The sequence below is a fragment of the Pseudorca crassidens genome, chromosome 20 (assembly GCF_039906515.1).
Source record: "Pseudorca crassidens isolate mPseCra1 chromosome 20, mPseCra1.hap1, whole genome shotgun sequence".
NCBI lineage: Eukaryota > Metazoa > Chordata > Mammalia > Artiodactyla > Delphinidae > Pseudorca > Pseudorca crassidens.
The window spans coordinates 12,156,429-12,169,287 of record NC_090315.1 but is presented as its reverse complement, the minus strand read 5'-3'; the positions used below and the strand labels follow the sequence as shown (position 1 = coordinate 12,169,287).

At 41.9% G+C, this 12,859-nt stretch overlaps 1 protein-coding gene across 9 annotated transcripts in view; it reads left to right on the top strand.

The window, feature by feature from the left end:
• LOC137214349 (zinc finger protein 227) overlaps nucleotides 1-12,859 on the top strand; it is a 119,841-nt gene that overhangs the window by 13,539 nt on the left and 93,443 nt on the right. For 3 of the 9 annotated variants that reach the window (XM_067717951.1, XM_067717952.1, XM_067717949.1), the window contains 6 exons: nucleotides 2,530-2,611; nucleotides 6,556-6,718; nucleotides 6,805-6,877; nucleotides 8,303-8,349; nucleotides 10,923-11,094; nucleotides 11,639-11,734. In XM_067717951.1, coding sequence (XP_067574052.1) covers nucleotides 8,335-8,349; nucleotides 10,923-11,094; nucleotides 11,639-11,734 — 283 coding nt within the window. In that variant the 5' untranslated portion in view covers nucleotides 2,530-2,611; nucleotides 6,556-6,718; nucleotides 6,805-6,877; nucleotides 8,303-8,334. Of the gene's footprint in view, nucleotides 1-2,020; nucleotides 2,042-2,529; nucleotides 2,612-6,555; nucleotides 6,719-6,804; nucleotides 8,350-10,922; nucleotides 11,095-11,638; nucleotides 11,735-12,859 lie in introns of those variants that run through there. The other 6 variants (XM_067717954.1, XM_067717950.1, XM_067717957.1 and 3 more) reach the window with 6 other exon arrangements.

Here is a 12,859-nt window from a genome sequence, read left to right as displayed (position 1 = left end):
TTCTGACCCGTTTTTAAAGAAAAAGTGGGTCACCCACAGATACCCGCTGTAGTTTTCCCAGGACCACAAAATCGTTGTGTCTCCCAGCCTCCTTTCCTTCTCCTGCCCTGGTATCTGAAAAGGGGGGCTGTAGAAAAGAGAGGAGTGAGCCCAGGGCTTCTGGTAGCAGAGCCCCACCGTGGCAGGACTTATAGCATCTTCCTTTTCTGTTCCAGTGGTAGAAGGTATTTTATTCATTAGTAAATATTTGTGCTACAAAAGCGTTCAGTTACTGTTAAATAATTATGAAAATATGTAGATCGTGTACAGGGCATGAGTGGTAATCAAAATAGTTAAACATTGAGTCCTAAGTCTCGTCCTAAGGGCTTTATAAAAATTAGTGCATTTAACCTTCACAAGGCCCTATGAAGTGAATACTTTTATTACCTCTATTTTACAGATGAGGAAATGGAGATAGAGAGAGCATAAGTTACTTAAGAGCAGTGGGATTTGAGTCTAGGGCTTGCGTTCCTTATATCTTTGGATATCCTTGGTCCCCTAGTTTAAAATCCCAAAATTGGAATTAGGAAACAAAATAGAAAAACAGTCTATCGAAATATTCAACCATAGGAAACTGGCTGCAGAGGAGGCATTTGGCATCAAGTTGTGGAGGTAGGTTGGATTTTATTGTAGAGGATTTGAAAGCAGGGTTAGTGAGTTTGGGTGTCTTTATAAGAATTTGAGGGCTTCCCTGGTGGTGCAATGGTTACGAATCCGCCTACCAATGCAGAGGACACAGGTTTGAGCCCTGGTCCGGGAGGATCCCACATGCTGTGGAGCAACTAAGCCCATGCGCCACGGCTACTGAGCCTGCGCTCTGGAGCCCGCGAGCCACAACTACTGAGCCCACGTGCCTAGAGCCCATGCTGTGCAACAGGAGAAGCCACCACAATGAGAAGCCCGCACACCGCAATGAAGAGTAACCCCAGCTCGCCGCAACTAGAGAAAGCCCACGCGCAGCAACAAAGACCCAACGCAGCCGAAAATAAAATAAATAATAAAAGTAAATACATTAAAAAAAAAATTGAAAGCATTCTCATTTAATCTTATTTTAAATATTCATAGTTTATATTCCAATTATAGAAGAAGTGCACATTCATTGTAGAGAATTCAGAAAATGTAGAGATATGATGTAATGAAAAACATTAAGAATTACCAATATAGATGTATATGTTATAACGTTTAGGATATGTATGACATATATAGGACATAGACGTATAGGATATAGATGATTATTAACATTTCAGTGCATTTCTGTTTGTCAGTTTTTCAGTGTGTATTTATGTTATACAAAATTGTTACCAGATTATTCATATCCTTAACTTTTTTTTTTTGTAAATTTATTTTATTTATTTATTTTTGGCTGTGTTGGGTCTTCCTTGCTGTGCACAGGCTTTCTCTAATTGTGGTTCGCGGACTTCCCATTGTGGTGGTTTCTCTTACTGTGGAGCATGGGCTCTAGGTGCACGGGCTTCAGTAGTTGTGGCACACGGTCTCAGTAGTTGTGGCTTGTGGGCTCTAGAGCGCAGACTCAGTAGTTGTGGCTCATGAGCTTAGTTTCTCCACAACATGTGTGATCTTCGCGGACCAGGGCTTGAACCCGTGTCCCCTGCATTGGCAGGCAGATTCTTAACCACTGTGCCACCAGGGAAGCCCCATATCCTTAACTCTTAATTCTGGAAATTTCCAGACAACCCAAAGTATAATACCAATATAATAAATTCCTGTGTAACAGTCACCCTGCTTCAGTCCTTACTAATCTTGCTGCATCTCCCTCTCCCCATGCACACATTTTTCCCATTGAGTATTTTAAAGCAAACCCAGATGCTGAGTTAGTAGGACTTAAAAATTAATTATTATAAGTTGTTTATATACGAAAACCAAGGGAAGGGAGATTGTATTAGTTTGCTAAGGCTGCTGGAATAAAGTATTACAGCCTGAGTGGCTTAAACAATAGAAATTAATTTTCTTACAGTTCTGGAGCTGGGAGTCCAAGATCAAGGTATCAGCAGGTTTCGTTTCTTCTGAGACCTCTCTCCTTGGCTTGTAGATGGCCTCCTTCTTGCTGTGTCCTCCCGGTCTTTCCTTTGTGTGTGTGTGCGTGCCCCTGCTGTCCCTGTTTGTGTCCAAATTTCCTCTTAGAAGGACACCAGTCAGATTGATTTAGGGCCCACCGGAATGACCTCATTTTAACTTAGTCACCTCTTTAAATGCCCATCTCCAAATACAATTACATTCTGAGGTCCTGGAGATTAGGAGTTTAACGTATGAGTTTGGGGCTGGGGGGGGGGGTCACAATTCAGCCCATAACAGGTATTAACAGCAACTCTAAGATTTTCACACATGGCAACTAGAAGAATGTTATATTTATATGAGAAAGTTAGAAAGAGTTGCAGTTATGGAAGGAAAATGATGAATTTCCTTTGCTCCTTTGGAGTTGCACTTGCCACAGAGCATGTAACTCTCAGTTTCATCTCTCTCTCTTGTTAGGCTACAGGGTCCTCTGATTCATGGATCTGGTCATATTCTTCTCGGAGTGCCCAGCGCGGGGTCGGCAGAGAGGAGTTGTTCAGTAAGTGTGATTCATGCAGCTGCCCAAAAGGGCTACAGCCTGTGATTAGAGAACAAAAATAGAACGACAGTCTATAACCACATGCTTGTGTGATACCTCACTTACTTCTGGGGAGATGTAGAATCCACCAACTTTTTCGGAGCATTCAAAAGTTAATGTATGATCATGCCTAGTATCGTCATGCACTAAAAGAAATTTCCTAGAAAAAAAATGAATTCTTTTAAAAAATTGAACTATAGTCGATTTACAGTGTCATGTTAGTTTCAGGTGTACAGCACAGTGATTCAGTTATACATGTGTGTATATATACATTTAAAAAGAATCCATCCTTTTATTTTTTCTTTTTTTAATTGAAGTATAGTTGATATACAATGTTGTGTTAGTTTCTGGTGTACAGCAAGGTTAATCAGTTATACATATATGTATATATTCTTTTTCATATTCTTTTCCATTATAGGTTATTACTAGAAACTGAGTATAGTCCCCTGAGCTGTACAGTAGGTCCTTGTTGGTGATATATTTTATACATAGTAGCATGAATATATTTATCCCAAACTCCTAATTTCCCCCCCCTTCCCCTTTGGTAACCATAAGTTTGTTTTCCAATCGATGTTTATGTTCAGTTTTTTTGTTTAATATGCAGGGAATCAGCAAGCCACCTCCACAGATTCTGATTTAATTAGTTTTAGATAAGGTCTGAGCTTTTTAAAAAAAATAAATTTATTTATTTATTAATTTATTTATTTATTTTTGGCTGTGTTGGGTCTTCGTTGCTGCGCGTGGGCTTTCTCTAGTTGTGGCAAGCGGGGGCTACTCTTCATTGCAGTGCGTGGGCTTCTCATTGCGGTGGCTTCTCGTGTTGTGCAGCACGAGCTTTAGGCATGCAGGCTCAGTAGTTGTGGCTCACGGGCTCTAGAGTGCAGGCTTAGTAGTTGTGGCACACGGGCTTAGTTGCTCCTCAGCATGTGGGATCTTCCTGGACCGGGGTACAGGGCTCGAACCCGTGTACCCTGTATTGGCAGGCAGATTCTTAACCTCTGCTCCACCAGGGAAGTCCCAAGAGGGCTGTTTTTGACTGATGCTACTCAAATTGTGATCCAGGGACCAACAGTATCATCACCTGGCATCTTAGTAGAAATGTAGATTCTTCGTCCCCATCCTTGATCTCCTGATTTAGAATTTCTGGGGGTGAGACAGAGGACCCTCTATCTTGGCAGGGTCCCCGCCCGGTTGATTCATGGAACATTAAAATTTGAGACACACTGGTAGTGAGAACTGACTCAGGACTTTTTAACAAAAATATTTTCTGTTTCCCTCCGGCTAAATTACTCGTCCTTCAGATATCAGATACCTGCATGGTTCTGTCTGCCTTAGTTCCGGTCTCTGCTCAAAGGTGAGAGAAGCCTTCCATGACAAAAACTTATTCTGTACCAGCCCCTCCTTCCATCTCTTCCTACACCTTTACCCTGCCTTATTCTTCTTAAAAGCATCTCTCACTATCAGTGTGTTACTGCCCTGGTACCCCATTATGCTATCAGCTCCATGAGATCAAGGTCTTTGCCTGCTTTGTTCACTGCTGTATCTCTCACATCTAGGCTCCTTGGCTGGCACAGAGCAGGCTCTCAGTAATTATGTTTTGAATGAATGATTCGGGAGATAAATCACGAGGCCCTGATCTACATGGTGCGTCTTTCAGTTCTTCGTTCCAGCAGTCATTCTGTGAATCTTTGTTGAGTTCCTGGCAAGCGCCTGCAGCAGTGTCCTAACTGTTGGGGACACAGCAAGAAACAAAACTCCCTGCGGGACAGATGTGATGAATATAAATGAGCAAAATACCTAGTAGGATGTTAAAGAGGGATACGTGCTAAAGAGAAAAGAATTAAGCAGGGATGGGGGGGGTCAGAAGTGTTGGGATGTCATTAGGAGATTGAAATTCTCTGTAGGGAGGAACTGTCTGAGGAGGTGACATTCAAATAAAGAAGGACGTGATTCTTGGTGTGGCCCTGGTAACAGTCTCTCTGGCCCCAGCCCCTTCCCCCTCAGATCTCCCATTTGCTGGGAGAGTGATCTGTTTCCAACACCAAAGGAATCTTCTGACTCTCCCTTCCTTTGCTGCTTTCCTGCTGACTTGCCGATAAACTGGGACGCCCGTCACTATGGTTTGAATCCTGCCTTCCTGCCAGCTTTTTCTGCCTCTTGTTTGTGTTCACTTACAGTCGTAACATTTGTTCTCTTGAGGTTTTTCAGAGATTCTGCTTCTCTCTGGCTAATAGAACTCAGTCATCCTCCAGGACTCAGATCAAGCCACATTGACGTAGAACCTGCTCCAAACAAGTGTGGACCCCAAGGCCCATAACTTGTGCTTCTAAAGTACCCAGTTCACTACTCTGGTACTTAGCAATGTGCAGGGTGATTGCTGGTTTCCTAATCACTAGACTGTGAACTTGAGTAGTCGTATCTTTTAGTCTGATTTCCATAAATGTTCATTGAATTAATACACTCATTTTTTAATGAAGAGTTAACAAGTTATCCTGTCTAGTGCTAATCATGCAGGCAATTAAATAGTTGTCATTCTCAGTGTTTTGATGGACACACTCTGTGGATTTTGTAACAGGAGTCTCTTTAGACATTGACTTTGAAGGGTGAGAAGCACCTTCCTAAGATAGTATTAAAAATCCAGAGGCCCTTTTCCTTCCAAAGATGACCTTGATCTTGCAAATATTGTGGAAGACCTAGAAGAAAAACTTGGAAATAAAACCCCCGCTCTCCCAATCCTCCCAAGTGGGAGCAGCCTCAGAATTTTGCCTCTCAAAGAGACCTTTGACCAACTAGTCTAGTCTTTTTATGTGCCTCTGCTGGAATGAACCTGTATGGGAGGGCTCATGTGTCAGGACACTGACATTGACACTGACTGCTAAGTGATCACTGTTACAGGCACTGCTTTAGGTGCTTGGGATGTAAAGCTGAGTTACTATTAATCCCAAAACAGACAGTGATTTACTGATTATCCCCTTTCCACAGAGGTGGTGGAAAGATCTCCCTGTAAAGCACTTCTTACTGAGCAGAAGTCACTGGACAAATATAGAGTCAGAACAAGGTGAATTACAAATCCTGAAAGGATATCTCTTCTAAGATTGGAAAGTTTTACACTGCCCCTTTCCATACAGGGTTCTTCTATCTGGAGTAGGACTAGCTAATAATAATAAACTAATAAGTAATTAATGAACCAATAATTAACTAATACTGATCTCTTAAGCTGGATATGTTACTCTCAGTTTGCACACTCCCCAGAATCAGAATCATACTCTGACAGCTACGAGAACTTGTATTAGGGCCACTGCGTGTGGTTGGGCAGGTCATTCACTGCACCAGGGCTCTCGATTGAAGGCGTAAGTGGCGTCTGGAATCCTGCCCACGTCTGCTCATCAAGCCGTGTGCGGTTGCAGCCACCCCAAGGAAGAGCTTCCTTGACTATTTCATGTAAAGCAGCCCTAGTGAATGTTTAAGCTGCCAGATACTGTTGCACATGTTTTATGGAGAGTCACTTAGACTGACTAACCTTCCTATGTATTATTATAATTATATTACTGTATTATACATAATTATATTATATGAATATATTATCTATATATCTATATAATATATAATTATAATATATTGTATTATAATTATAATAATTATTGTTATTATTATAACCATCCCTAATTTATAGATCAGACCTTGGGTCTAAGTAGTAACAAGTTGGAGGTGCCAGGATTCAAATACTGGGGGTCTGATTCCAGAGCCTCCACCCTTCCCAACCCTGTTCTCATCTCCTTCAAGCAGATCATCTGGCTTCAGAGTTCTCTCCCTGTTTCTATGTCAGTCTTTTATCCCTAGCTCTCAAGCTCTCATTTCTCTTTGCATGAGACCTCAGACTCCCATCTGTTTATTTTTTTCTTTAGAAGCAGCAGAGAGACGAGATCTAGAAGACTGGCTTCTTTGTGAGAGCTGGATTCAGGTTCCGCCCCTGCCCCTTGACCTCACCAAGCCTCGGCTTCCTCATCTGTTACGTGGGAACAACAGTCATCATCATCATCATTTATTGAGAACTTGGTAAAATGCCAGGTACAATGCCAAGGGCATTTAGCTCATTCATCCACTACAGTAACCCTAGGACTGACATTCTTTTTTTTTTTCTCTCCTTGTTATAGGTGAGGAGAGGCACGGAGGTGGAGGTGATCAGACTGGAGTCACACGGCTAGTACACCCCTAGCTTCTTCACAGGTATGTGGGAGGTACCTTAGTGGAACAATGCGTGCCAAGTGCTTCTCAAGGTCCCTAACACGTACTTAGTGCTTATGTAATGTTAAACATTGCCGTTTTTGTTGTTTTCATCACTACTATGATTAGCTTGTTCATTTAAGTGGCATGTTGACTAACTTACTGTTAAATCACAGGATTCTATTCATTTTTCTTCATCTCCATGATAATAGTGTTTTTAAGGCCCTACTGGTAACAAAGTCAAATTGTCAAGGTCTGGGGCTACCCTGGTGGCACAGTGGTTGAGAGTCCACCTGCCAATGCAGGAGACACGGGTTCGTGCCCCGGTCCAGGAAGATCCCATCCGCGGCTGGGCCCGTGAGCCATGGCCGCTGAGCCTGCGCGTACGGAGCCTGTGCTCCGCAACGGGAGAGGCCACAACAGTGAGAGACCCGCGTACCGCAAAAAAAAAAAAAAAAAAAAATTGTCAAGGTCTTACATCTTTGAAAAAGCTGTCATCCACAATATCAGTTTCATAGAGAAAGTAGAATAGTGGTTACTCGGGACTGAGAGGAAGGGGAATGGAGAGTTATTGTTTAATAGGTACAGAGTTTCAGTTTGGGATGGTGAAAAAGATGTGGAGATGGTTAGTGGTGATGATTCACAACAATATGAACGCACCTAACGAACTCTACACCTAAAAAATGGTTGAAATGGAAAATTTTATGTGATGTGTATTTTACACAGAAAAAAAAAATCAATGTAATCTTAAATATTACTGCAAAGGCATCAAATTAAATATGAAAAACCAAGAGAGAATAACAGATATTGCAGAGGTTAAATGTGATTTTCATACAACAAAGCAACAGCCTTTTAAGGCTCCATTAAAGCTATTGGTGAGGACAGGTTTTATGTTACTGAATATTACCTGCTTTCTGCTGCTACTGAGAAATAAGGTGCCCTGAAAGTGTTCTTTGAACTTTCTGCCTACTTATTTAATTCTTACAACAATCCTATGAGATAGCCGTTGATAATCCCTCTATTTTTACAGATGGAAGAGTTGAAGCACAGAGATACTAATAATTTGTCTAAGATTTCACAGCTAATATGTCACAGTTTCATGAACCTAGACATTTGGCCCCAGAAATTACTCTCTTAACCTGGGTGCTTTACTCTCAATTTCCGCCCTCCCCAGAATCAGAATCATACCCTGAGAGCTACAGGAACTTGTATGAGGGCCTGTGTGTGGTTGGGTGGCTCGTTCACTGCCCAGGGGCTCTTGGCTGAAGGGGTGAGTAGCATCTGGAGTCCAGCCCAGGCTTTGCTCATCAGGCCACCCTGAGGAAGCGGCACTGTTGCTGCTTCACAGTAAGCAGCCATATGGGTCAGTGACACCCTTGGCCAGACTCTGACGGCTTTTTTCTCCTTCCCCCATTGTGCCTGCCCAAGACTCAGCGCTTCCCCAGAAGGAGGAGGACAAAATGACCAAGCTCAAGGTGAGTTGGGCTTGCCCTTCTAGGTGTTAACTTGTCACCTCATTTCTCAGTGATAAGACGCATCCTATTTCCCTTTCTTGGGAAAGATTAAAGAGAACAGTAGGCATTTGGAAAACTCTTCCCAAGAAGAGGGCCGAATGATCCCTACTTTTTATTTTTGTTTGATTTATTTTTGTTGTTTTATCACGTTTTATAATTTCACAAATAAGAGTAGAACAGAAAAAGTCAGTTGCAACTAAAAAAATCTCTCACGTTATTACTGTTTCCCTTACAAAACAACTGTCTTCATTTTCCCATGTTCTTTTCCTCATATGCGTTCATAACTGTATATTTGTAATTCCTGTAGCATAAACTTCTCAAATTATACCTTTTCTAATTGATATTATATATCCCACATCTTTAATGGCAACATCATATTCCCTTGAATTTGTGTGCATTGTGTGTGTGTGGTGGGATGTGTGTGTCTCATAACTTTTCCCCATTCATGGACATTTAGGTAGTTCAGAATGTTTACCATTTTAAAGAACACTGAAGGGGCTTCCCTGTTGGCACAGTGGTAAAGAATCCACCTGCCAGTGCAGGGGACACGGGTTCGATCCCTGGTCTGGGAAGATCCCACATGCCGCGGAGCAACTAAGCCCATGCACCGCAACTACTGAGCCTGTGCTCTAGAACCCGTGAGCCTCAACTGCTGAGCCTGCATACCACAACTACTGAACCCCGTGTGCCTAGAGTCTGTGCTCCACAATAAGAAGCCATCGCAGTGAGAAGTCCGTGCACCGCAACAAAGAGTAGTCCCTGCTCGCCGCAACTAGAGAAAGCCTGCACGCAGCAAAGAAGACCCGACACAGCCAAAAATAAATAAATAAAAATAAAATTTAAAAACAAAACAAAACACTGTAATAACAGTTTTCCTAACACCAATTTCCTCAAAAGGGAATTTGGAAGAATTTGCTATTCTTTGGTCTTAATGTTCTAGGTACTCTAAATTGACAAAGTACATTTGCTATGCAGTACCTCGGGTATTTTGTATGTAGAATATTCCAGAATGGCAGAGTGCACCAGGATCTAACTAACGCTTCACACAGAGAAAATATTATTAGATATTTTCATGTAAGAAAGCTAGATTGTTTCTTACCCATGTCTGAATCATATCATGTGCATGTTTTATTTATTGATTTATACTTTTTATTCACATATTAATGAATTTTTTCAAAGTACTAATGTACTTAATTTTAAAAGTACAAAAAGACCTGTACAGAGACTTTTCATTTCTTAACTCCATTTAGTCTCAGACCAGCCTTATGAGGCCGAACTTGGTCTCCTCTGAATTTTAATGACAAAGAAACAGGATTGTAGAATTTCAGAAAACTGCTCAAGTTCACATAGGAAACCAAAGATCCAACTGATCCAAAAAAGACTCCTAGGATTTTTACTTGGATAAAGAGAGTGAGACAAGGGGAAAGAATTCTCCACCTGGGACTTAGCCTATTCTGTGGGGTGCCTAGTTGTCCTGGTGGGTGGAAGACTCCATAGATGATACTGTCCCTACCATAGATCATTCTTGGTGGCCCCTTCTTCTCCATGACCTCTGTTGCTCATATAAGGCACTGGATGTGCAGGGCTCTGGCACTGAACACAGTCTTTGTACGAAAAATTAAAACAATGCTGTATACGAGTGATTCTTAATTACCCTCAGGTAACATCTGGAAACATTTTTAGTGTCACAGCTTGGGAGTGCTACTGATATCTAGTGTGTAGAAGCCAGGGATGCTGCTAAACATCCTACAGTGAACTCAGCAGCCCCCTGCCCCACCCCCAACAAAGAGTCATCTGTCCTCAAATGTCAGGAGTGCCAAGGATGAGAAAGCATGCTGTACCCAAAGCTGTACAAGAACAATAGAAGAATGTGGGTAAAAATATTTATAATACACACCCTAAAAAAAAAAGCTTAAAATCTCTAATAGGAATTTTACAGAATCCTAAGATAAAACCCCAATTGGAGTATGAGCAAAGAACATTAACAGGCAAGGTTCTGAAGAAAAAAATGAAGATAGCTAGTAAATATGTGAAAATATGATGAGCTTATTAATTATCAAATAAGTACAGATAATCCAAATAAGTTGTTTTTTACTGATAAAATTGCCTAGGATTTAAAAATATGGTTATATTCAAGGTATATGGTTTAGAGAATCAGGGATACTTATATACTCTTGGAGGAGGATAAAATAGGGGAAAAGTTGAAAAGAAAATCTGCTGTTGTACATAATTATTTTGAAGCTGCCTATTCTTTGACATTGCAGTTTTCACTCTTTGGAACTTATCCTAAGAAAATAATTGGATGGGAAGCAAAAATCTATGTAAAAATTTATTCTTCTCCGCGTTTATTGTGAAAAGAAGAAAATCTAAAACATAAATGAGTTATGGGGAATGTTTATGTTATGGCAAAATTGACTCTGGTCTCTCAGAATCTGGAACCACTTTATACACATCGTCCCCACTTTCCTCAGTGCCGCCCTTTCACCAGGGGACCTGCATTGCAAGGTTCAGATGGAGTGTGTTTGATGTCTTAGGAGGCGGTGACCTTCAAGGACGTGGCTGTGGTCTTCACGGAGGAGGAGCTGGGGCTGCTGGACTCTGCCCAGAAGAAGCTGTACCAGGAAGTGATGCTGGAGAACTTCCAGAACCTGGTCTCAGTGGGTGAGGAAGGGCACTCTGGGACTGAACATCGCATCAGCCCCTGTGGTATTTATTTACGTGTCCTTGAATGGGCAGGGCTTTGGAGCTCTTGAACTGGTTTCCGGTTTTCTAATCAGCATGAGACTCAGAGATGGCGTTTTCTAGTCTTTCTCCCCAGGCCAAAGTGTGTTTGTAAATGAACTGTTAATTGACCATGTGACTGCTGTATGTTTTCTGGCTTTTCAAATTGTGGTCGTCTCCAATTAGTAGGTCATGACACTCTTTAGGGAATCTAAATAAAATAGGGTAGAAGATACCAGAGCCCTTGGCAATAACTGCATGTTGCAGTAAAAACTGTGGCCCATTGCCAAGAATAGTGTGAGAAATGGTGAAAAGGGTGCGATGAAAATAATGGTTTCCCATAATTTATGCTTATGGCTACCTATCCTCGGTTTTTGCATAAAATGTATTTCCTCCCATGGGTCATAATTAAAAGTTTGGAAAACACTGATTTTGATGTCCTGAAGACAGTGCAGTGGGAGCCACAATTTCTCTTAATTTGGGCATCTAACATATTGATTTTAAATGTTTTTCCTTGCCTTTTTTGCAGGGCATCAATCATTCACACCAGATGTAATATCCCAGTTAAAGAGAGAAGAAAAGCTTTGGATGATAAAGATAGCAACCCAGAGCCGTCACTCCTTGGGTGAGAGCCGTGTGACCCTGAGTCTGTCCTGCTTCTTGTTGCCTCCACAGCTGTGACTCTGGTCCAAGTCAGCACCTAGACTGTGGATCACTGCCTCAGTCTTTGTAATGCTCTCTCTTCTGCTTTGCTCATTCACAGTTAATTCTCCACTCAGAGTGACTCTTTTAAATTCAAATCTTGTCATTTCTCTGCTCAGAACCTCTTGTAGCTTCTTACTGATTCAGAATAAAATCCCATCATTGAAAGTGGCTTATGATATCCCATATGCCCACCAGTTTTTGCCGTGATTTTTTTTTTTTTTTTTTTTTTTTTTTTGGCCACACCATGTGGCTTGTGAGATCTTAGTTCCTTGATCAGGGCTCGAGCCTGGGCCCTTGGCAGTGAGAGTGTGGTGTCATAACCACTGGACCGCCAGGGAATTCCTTGATTTTGTGATCATCACGATTTCTCATCAGCAACATCCACATAGGTTAGCCCTGCATCTAGTGAAGCCTTTCAGCTTCCCAACAACATGGCTGTTTCCACTTTCTTTCCTGTTATGGGTAACTTACTTGAAAAACCTCTTTTACTTTTGTAACATGGCTCTAACTCTCACAGAGATGTCAAACTGGGATTTATTTATCCATTCAACGTGTACTTATTGAACACTGACTGTATCAGACAGGGTTCTGGGAGTGGTGATAAACCAGTGAATAATACAAAATGCTTGTCCTCATGGGTATTGCATTGAAGTGGGAGATGGCATAAAATGAAAAAGATCAAGGATGTATGTAGTATGTCAGATAGGAATATGTGCTGTGTAAAAACAAAACAGGGTAAGGCAAATGGAGATTGCCAGGTGCGTAGAATGGATAGGGAGAATTTACTATATGATATTGTATGGTAAAAGATGCCTCACAGGGGCTTCCCTGGTGGCACAGTGGTTGAGAGTCTGCCTGCCGATGCAGGGGACACAGGTTCGTGCCCCGGTCCGGGAGGATCCCACGTGCCGCGGAGCGGCTGGGCCCGTGAGCCATGGCCGCTGAGCCTGCGCGTCCGGAGCCTGTGCTCCACAACAGGAGAGGCCACAACAGTGAGAGGCCCGCGTATCGCAAAAAAAAAAAAAAAAAAAAAAAAAGAGGCCTC